The 9214-nt window shown below is 54.7% G+C and overlaps 1 protein-coding gene across 1 annotated transcript; it reads right to left on the reverse strand.

Moving 5' to 3' along the window:
- Positions 1–687: 687 nt before the first annotated feature.
- NKX1-1 (NK1 homeobox 1) lies at positions 688–5660 on the reverse strand. Its single transcript, XM_030492754.1, has 2 exons — positions 5198–5660; positions 688–1490 (listed from the first exon to the last, which is right to left on the reverse strand). The coding sequence occupies exons 1-2, from the start codon at positions 5658–5660 to the stop codon at positions 688–690; spliced, it is 1266 nt and encodes a 421-aa protein (XP_030348614.1).
- Between the last annotated feature and the right edge of the window lie 3554 nt (positions 5661–9214).

The following is a 9214-nucleotide window of genomic DNA, read 5'->3' on the forward strand; positions in this document are numbered from 1 at the left end:
TTATACATTAATTATAAAGTTAAAACTTCTTCTTTTATTTATTTGTTTTGTAACAACCAGAAATATACAAAAACGATTAACGAAAAAACCGACCCCGCGGCCCCCCCCACCCCGGGTCCGGCTTTCGCTGAAGAGTGACGTATGTAAAAACCAAGTGTCGTCACTGTGACGTTACGGGAGGGGAAACAGGGAAGTGGCGCGTCGTTGCCTCAGCAAGGTCGAGGGACAGGACCGATAGGTCTGGTTTACCCTGAGAGTCAAATGGGTACATAACCTTTTTGTGTTCAAAGTCTTTTACGAGTTGCCAGACCAGAATAAAAACGAAGAATAATTAATAAATAATAATAATAATAATAAAAATAATCAAACCCACATAGCAACGAGGGACGGTGAAAATAAAAATACAGGTAACGAGGATTTACATCTAGTTGTATGTACACGGGGAAGGAAGGTTTTCCACCTCCTCTTCTTCCTCTCCCTCCCCTCAGAAGCACAGTCCGGACGCATCGTGTATAAAAAGGGTCGTAGAAACGATCGCGGCTGGTGGAGCGGCCCCGGGGGGAGCCCCTTCCCCTCCGCTCTCGCTTCTGGGCGGTTGTTGGTTTCACCTATTGGGAACGGAGGGAAAAGCCGCTCGGAGACGGGACGGCCGGGGAAGAAGAGGTGAAGGATGAAGCGTCGTCGGGCTTATAGGTGCGGGGTGTAGAAGGCCGGAGCGCCGTAAGTCTGCGAGCCCAGGACGAAAGGCGAGAGGACGGCGGGGCTGGGCAGGAACGGCAGCTGAGCGGCGCACACCAGCCCGCCCGCTGGGTGTCCGGCGTAGCCGCCGGGCCCGTGCATGGAGAGCGGGTTGCCCATGGGCGGCGAGTGGCTGAGGGGGCTGAGCCCGCCGGGCAGCGCCCCGCCGCCCAGCCCGCCTCCCGCCCCGCCGCCCGCCCCGCCGCCGCCCGTCGGAGCGCTGGTGTCGGCCCCCGGGTTCTGCTTCTTCCACTTGGTGCGGCGGTTCTGGAACCAAATCTTGACCTGCGTCTCGGTGAGGCTGAGGGACAGCGCCAGGTTGAGGCGCTCGCAGACCGACAGGTACCGCGTGGACTTGAACTTGTTCTCCAGCGCCACCAGCTGCTCGTAGGTGAAAGCTGTCCGCGCCCGACGGGGCTTCCCCGACTTGGAGTCCGAGCCCGTCCGCTTCCTCTTGGGCTTGGCCCCCTGGCTCTGCTGCGTCCCACCGGGACCCGCCGCCGGCTGCTGGGGCGGAGGGGGCGGTGGTGGTGGCGGTGGAGGCGGGGGGATGCCGCCTGCCTCGCCGGCCTCGGCGTGGAGGTGGCCCGGGTCTGCCTCGCCGGATGCCGCCGAGCTGCTGGTGCTGCTGGTACTGCTGCTCTCCTCGCTGCACAGCTCCTCGTCGTCCGGCAGCTCGCTGTCGGGGCTGCGGCTCGGCCGGCTGCTGTAGTCGAGGTCGCACTCCTCGGCCTTGTAGAGCTCGCCGTCCTCTGCGGGCAACGAGAACCGCGGTTAGGACTCACAGCCCGGTCCCGACTCCGGTCCCCACCACTCTCTGCCCCGCCGTGGGGTGACCCACCCGCCGTACCCCGCTGTTACTGGGACAGGGCTGCTCGGGGAGCGGAGCCGCGCTGCCCGTCCTACCGGCACAAGCCGTAGCGATGAGGCTGGGCCGGGCACCCCACGGCTTCGCGACCGCTCATTCGGCTGCGCTGCGCAGGGGCTCGGAAGCAGCCGGGACAGGGCTCGGAGCCGTCCCGGGGGCTGCAGCCGGCAAAGGGCTGTGCAGACCCGGGAGGCTTTGCCAGCGCTGCCCCTTCCGAGCCACTCATCTTGGGCAGGAGCTGGTAGGAGACGTGGCCAGGCCAGGGAACGGACCTCAACGGCCAGGAAGGCCTTTGGGAAGGCAACAGGGGTCCCCAGAGCTGCGGCCGGTAGAAGCCCCCCGCTTGGGGCGAGCCGTGTTTTGGAAGCGGGCAGCAAAGATGTCACATCGCTTTTAGCAATTTTAGTGATAGAAATGTCTGCATCGATGGGAGATTTGCTGGTTTTTACTCTGGCATTTTTAACCCTTCCTCCGCTTGGTTTGACCTCTTGTCACTTCCTGAGATGGAAGTATTAAAGTGGAGTAAATACTTGTATTGATTAGCAGAGCAGATACAAACTTAATTAAACTCATTTTGTGTAATGTACAAACTAGTTAACGGTCATTTAATTTATTTGGGTTTATATTACGCTCCAATTAGCGGGCCTCCATCGGAGAACAGGGTAATTATCCGATATTTAAGGCTGTTGGACTCCTGCTGACGGTTCTGTCACTGTGAAGCCTGGAAGCGGATCTCCGTTTCCAGAGAGCCGGCGGCTCCTGGCCCGGCCGGGGCCCGGACTCCTCCGGGGGAACCGGGAGACGAATCCCCCCTCCGCCAGGCAGGGATTGTGGGGGCACGGCGGAACAGAGCCCATCAATATAATGCTTTCTCTTTTTAGCTTTCGGACACCCCTAAACTTCCATCCTTTCGCACCTACAACGGGGATGCAGCCCCGGGAACCCCCCATCAACGGCTACTTTAACTGAGTTAACCGAGATAGGGAAAGAGAAACTGAATCGCTCATTTGCCACCCTTATCCCGGCGTACTTCAGTTATTTTCAATCCTCAAAAACCTGAACCCGCTATCGCACCTCAAACGTGGACCGTGCCCTAATAGCAGACACCCTAAAGCCCGTGTGAGCAACCTGGTCTAGTGGAAGGTGTCTCTGCCCGTGGCAGGATGTCGAAACAAGATGATCTTTAAGGTCTATTCCAACCCAAACCATTCTGTGATTCTATGATTAGTGGTGCTTTTAAAAAGCGCATTTTGTTCAACGAGCTGATTTTGGCTAACGCCGGGTATACTTGGCTCGCCACGAGAAAAAGAGGCAGAGAAGTTGATTGTAATCCCTCTCACCCGGAAAACATCCCGTAATAAAATATCCCTGGATAACTGGGGGTCCATACGGAGCCCTTGGCAGCGTTCAGTTCAGCGCCGGCTGCTTCCCCGGCCCGACACGCTGCCACCCGCAACCTGTAGCACATCCCGGGAACGGCGCTGCCCAATTCCTGCACCAACAATTCCTAAGAAGTGCGTGGATCTGCACCCACGGGATAGAGCTGACCCGTTGCTCCCACTCACCCCGAGCAGGCAACTCGCAGCTGATGTGCCAGAGTTTATTTTTTCCCCAATAAACTCCAGGAAATCCCACCCGTAGCTCAACTACTATATTCTTTAAACAAGAACATCGCAGCGCGAATACGACCCGCGACGGGGATTGATGCTGGATTTGCGATTTTGTTTCTGGAAAACGTTAAATGTTGTTTTTAAACGGAGTTTTAAGCGTTATTTTCTTACATTAAACGAGTTTGAGGAGCGGTGAGTGACAAGCGCTGTCTGCACTCCCCTTTTGCCGGCGAGCCCCGGCTTTTCCCGGGTGCCGGCTTTACTTTTCGGAGCACTTCTCCTAAATCAAACCACTGTTTGAGCTAATATTAATTACGGTCGGGAAAGAGATGAATTAAATGTTATGATTTTCGAGCAGTCTCAGCTCTCTTCGTGGCCGTTGCCACATCAAGGCAGTAGCACCCAAGGGCGCAATGCCCGCAGGCGAAGCACCCCGCGCCGTGATGCTTCCGAATATATTTATTTTTAGAGAGGCGAGAGAGATACATTTCTCTCCTTGTCTGGAGATAAAAGTGTGAGATTAGCGATAGGCCGCCCTCGTCAGTCTTTCTGATTGCCCAGATCTATTTAGTATGACAAAAAGTCAGATGAGTTTAGACGAATAATTACCCCAGCCACGCTCTGCCTTTAAAAATAGCTTTTGAATTCTATTACTGCCCCGTTCCCGCTTTTGCTTTAGCGACGAGAAAATGCGTCTGTTGTAAAAAGCGCGGGATGGAGCAGATTCCAAATCTTATTCCGTGCCCAATTTTAATTAAAAGAGCCATGCTATGGCCGGATTGGGAAGCTCCGAGTTTTCCTTTCCAGTCCCAGCCACAAAGAATTTATTTTTCCCAATCCAAGAAGTTATTCCCCCGCCACTCGCCGCCTCTTCTCTCCCCTCTCAGGATACAGAATAGCTATAGATATTTTCCCGTAACTACCGTCTTTTCCCGGAAACCCTCCGCTATCCCCAGAGTAGCCGTGTTTAGAGGTGAAAAAGTTGGGATATTTGGACCCAGAAAAAAAAAGCAATCTAGAGCTTGGGTCGAATGCAATTCCCGATCAATAGCGAGCCCTAATAAGTGTAATAGGTTTTAATCGAGTAATTATCCGAATTTTGACCCTATAATTTAGATGTTAGGGAAGAGTTTGCAAGGTGCTTGAAAGAGATATGCACAATTCGATAATAGGATATCGATCCAGGCAGTCCTACATGCCACTCTGGGGCGATTTCTCCCATTATCCAGCCTCTTTACGCTGCTAAGCACATTTTACCTTAAATGTAATCGAAGGAATTTAATTGTTTTTCCAGAGATAACCAGCATTTTGTCACAATTAGTCTGATTTGTCCTAAAAAAGCCAAGGGGAGAGAGAAAATTGAATCTGTCGCCCAGAGCAACGGGGAGGGAGGGAGAGACCGGGGCAGCAGCGCTGGAGCCAGGCGGGGAGAGACACGAATGTCCTGGATGCCTGGGGACAGCGGCGGCGGGGGGGAACCGGGAGAGGGTTTCGCCTCCCTCTGAAGCCTCAGCTCCAGAAGCCGCTTACAAGTTTCCCTGAGCCGGAGCTCTCATCCCGGGCTGCCGCTTCCCGGGAGGAGGAGAATGGGGATGGCGGGATCACTCTCCCTCCCATCCGGACCGGCACCCGGGACTGATCCTGCCGCTCCCGGGGGTGCACAGGGCGAAGAGCCGGGGTGTCCCCGTTCAGCACCCCGGGGCGGGCAGGGAGCGGAGCCCCGCCGGTGCCGACCCCCGGTGCCACGCCGCCAGCCCCGGGCGATCCGCTCCCTCCCCAACGCAGTTTTCCACCTCTTTACACCTCGTAGCAGCAGCGTTGGGAGCGCTCGCCCTGCCCCGAGAGCCGGCTGCCCCCCGCGCTCAGCTCCCAAGGATGCCAGCGGAGGAAGGGCAGGGAGGGGGATTAAGAAGCATGCAAACCCCTTCCTCTGGGTGCAACCCTCATCCCGGAGGGGCTCTCAGCCCTCAACCCCACTTACTGATCAGGCCTGCGGGCTTCTTGCACGCCTCGAAGTCTTCGGTGAGAGCCTTTTGCTCGGCCAGCTCCGTCCCTGAGTCCTCGGGTTTATCCTCTGCCCCCAGCGTGAACTCGGTCCCCACCGATTTGTACAAGCCCGCGCAGTGCCTCCGTTTGCTGTTGAACTTGTTAGGGTCCAGGATGTCGAGCACGGAGAAGGAGGTGGTTCTGTGCACCGCGGGCAGCGCGGCCACTGCCCCCTCTTGTCCGGGAGTGTTGCTCTGGCTGTCCCCTTGCCTGTCCCGGTTCCCAGGGCAGGAGTAGAGCGGCAGCTCGCCGCCGGCCGAGAGCCGCTGCTCCCCATGGCTGTCCATGCCTTCCCCGTGCAAGCCGCAGGACTCCCCGCCGATGCCGGCCGCTGTCACCGCCGCGGCTGCCGCTGCCGGGATGGAGATGTCACCGACCTTGTCTCTGCTCACATTCATGTCTCTTTGCAGAGCCCCTCTCGGCTGCAACTTTCACCCCCCCCTCCCCAACCCCCCTTCTTTGCTCGGCCCCCCTCTTTCCTCCGGCGAAGTTGAACTGGAAACTCCTCCCCGGCCCCGCTCGGGCTCCGGGCTCCCGGGACTGCGGGGTCCAGCCGGCCGGAGCTGCCGGGAGTCACAGGGTGATGCTCGGCTCAGAGCCTCCGCTCAGCTGCTCCTTCTTCCTTCTCATCATCCTCACCAGGCTGCCCCCCCCACCCTTCACACATACATACAGAGGCAAGACTGTATCTTATTTATGCATTCATATTTAGCACTGGGTTGTAATTGGCTACAAATTAATCCCTCGCCTGTAATAGTCTGTAATCTTCATCACTGGAGGAGAGACACGGTGAAAGTGTGTGCCGGGGGAGGGGGGCAGAGAGGGAGAGCGGGTGAAGGATGGTGGTGGCGGCGGTGATATACTTGGCTGTCAGCTCTGTTTCAGCACACCTCCACTCATCTGGAAAGCATCTAAATAGCCTTATTTGGAGAAGTGGGAGGAGATGACGCTTTCTTTTAAATAATTGCGGGATCAATATAAAGAAGATATTATACGTAGAAAATGGGAACTTAAGGTCTCCCATCCCTAATAGAGGAGTTAGATGATCCAAAGGGGATTATATGTGTGTGCGTATGGGGGGGTGCAGAGGTGTCAGCCCCCAACACCTGTTTCCCTTCCCCTCTGGTTTTATTAAATTAGAACAAAGGGAAAAAATGATGGAATTGAGGGTTAGTGGTTGGAGCGGGGCTGCAATCTGCGAATTCCACACCTCCCCCCTGCGCTCTCCCCCTTAGCTAATTAATTACAATTAAATATCAAATGTAAGTGCCAGAAGAAAATGAATACGTTTAAACGGCACTAGAGAAAACACGACGATCAATAAATTCTGAGTAACTGGGAGAAAAGGTCTGTTCCCTCCCATGCAGGAGTAAAGCAATACAACCAGCCCCAACTTCCACTTTCGGGTGAAAAGATTAAAAAACACTCACTTATTAAAAGTGGTTTTAGTTACGGAAAATTAAGAGATGGGAATAAAAGTTAACTGCGGATTATAACCCCCAAATTTCTTCCCCGACCTCATTTCCTTCCCTTTCGTGTAGAATCCATGTGTGCTTTGATCATATCAATTTCATTCTTATTTTGGACACTCCAGTCGCTACTCGGTTTGAATTAGCTGCCAGGGGGAAAAAAAAAAGAAGGGGGGGGGGGGGAGAGTTGTAGGAAAATAGAGAAAGCATAAAAGGAAAATTAGATTTTTTTTCGTCTTTGAGGCTGGTGACACATACAAGGACAGGTCCTTTGCAATTACCGCGGGCAATGATCCTTTAGAAAGCAGAAATTAAAAGTTGGGAGAAATAATGGGTAAAACAATCAGCTTGTAATTTTGGTAGGGCTTGGACATGATTAGTCCATCAGCGGGCTGGGCCCAGGGGAGTCCCGCGGAGCGGGAGCCCACAACAGCCCCCGCTCATATATTATACACCAGCCCTTAGATTTTAATCAGACACCACAACAGTGTCCTTTCCCTTTTATGACTTTATTATGCTTTATCTTTAAATTATAAATCACCTCCCGGCTTGAAATGGTATGTATAATCTCTGATCATGTGTAGGTAATTACCTCTCCCCCTTTCTCTGACCTTACCGACGGGGCTGCTAGGAACGAAGTTTTAATCTGCATGTGCACATGAACATGCCCCCCAACTTCTTGTTTGTTTGTTTGTAACAGCTCCTCTTCCCCTCCTCTGATCTCTTCTTTTCTTTGGAATAATTTTCCCTTCCATTACTTCTGCCCGCAGTTCTGGGAAGTTATTTATGAAAAGTGGATGGGAATTTAGGTGGGTACCAATCACTCGGCTCTGGCGCTCGCCTGCATTTGAATCCTTTTCGGAGTGAATGTGGGTCTTGGGGGTAGCGGCAGGGATATGCTGTATACGTTTTAGGAAATAAACCCCAAAACCTAACTAGAAATAAATCTGTGTGTACAGTGCCGGGACAGGGACATTGGCACAAATTCCTGGGGGTTTAGAGGAGAAGGAGCCGCATCCCCAGGGAGCACCCACAAAAAGAGGCACCTCCTGGGCACCTGGTGTACTCACAGGCACAACCGGCCCAATGGGCACCGACAGAACCCCCCCACCACGGGATGCTGCTGGGTCATTAAGGATGCTGGTGCAGGGGGGGTAGGCACGGCCACCCCCCATCCCGACTGAATCCCCATCCAGCCCGGCCCTTTTGTTTGTTGGCAGTTTAATGCGAGTGTTATAAAGATGTTCTATTGCTCCTAATCACAATTGATTGTCAATTAGAGCCTCATTTGTGCAATCTCCATCCATCTGCCATCTCTGGTTATCTGTTCACCAGAAAGTTAGGGCTGATTACAGGGCCCGAGATGAGTTGTGACATGTAATATCTCTCTCGTGAGAGGGCCGGGTGACCGGTCCCGTTTTGCTCTCTAGGAAGACAATCTCTCCCATTTTTCCTTGCAGAGGAGGGACAAGCAACAGCCTTTCGCGGGAGGGAGATGCTGCCTTGCGGGAGCAGCTGGAAGGGGTGCAGTAGGGGTGGCAGGGACCCCCGCAAAGGGCAGAATCGACGCCTCGCAGAGCTAGGGCCCTGTATTTTGGCCCTGGAACTCTTTTCCCCGACAAGGAAAGCTCCCATAGGAAGGTTTCCCTCTCCCAAACAGGGCCGCCCGCCGCGGCGATGCCCATCTCAGCACTTGGGCTGGACGATATTTGCAGGGAGGTGATATCTCCCAAGCGTGAAGGCACCGGCAGGCAGAGCATCTCCCGACCCCCCCCGGGCGGTCCCCGCCGAGCACCGAGTGCCCCGGGGAGGGGGGGGGGGAGGTCGTGTCCCCTCGGGAGATCGAGTCTAAAGACGGGATGCGGTGCCTTGGTTTTGCAAGGGCAGGGCAGGGGGGACCCGCACAGGGCTCTGTCCCTCCCCGCTGTGGACCGCGGTTGCTCCCGCTGCTCTGTGCTGGCGCTGGCGGGGAGGGCCCGAGCGGTTTTCGGCCTCGGGCTTGATTAGTTAATACCGAATTCCAAATTAGACTTCAGCAAACTCCGGATTAAAGAACGATCCTTTAATTTTCCTTCTGAATCTTTATTTTGGCTGTTCACCATTCCTCCCCGGCCGCGGGGTGTGGAGCTCCGGGGTAATTAAAAGCGTTTATCGCCGCGGTAAAACAATTTAGCAGCCCTCTCTGAGTCGAGCAGGTCACTCCGGTGCGGCTGCACCAGGCGCGGAGCTTCCGCGTCCCTCCGCGCAGCCCCGGTACCGTGGCCGCATCTGCCCGGCTGGGGGGGTCCCGGAGCTCCCGTGGGCTTCTTGCCTCCCTCCATTCACCTTCCAAACGCAGTCGGGATCCAAAACTCGTCTCCTCCTGCTCTGAGTGGGTTCCTCCCCATTATTATTATTATTATTATTATTATTATTATTATTATTATTATTATTATTACTACTATAGGCTCTGTGGCCAGCCCCTGCCTCGCCCAGGGCTCTTA

The sequence above is a fragment of the Strigops habroptila genome, chromosome 7 (genome assembly GCF_004027225.2).
Source record: "Strigops habroptila isolate Jane chromosome 7, bStrHab1.2.pri, whole genome shotgun sequence".
In the NCBI taxonomy this organism is placed as follows: Eukaryota; Metazoa; Chordata; class Aves; order Psittaciformes; family Psittacidae; genus Strigops; species Strigops habroptila.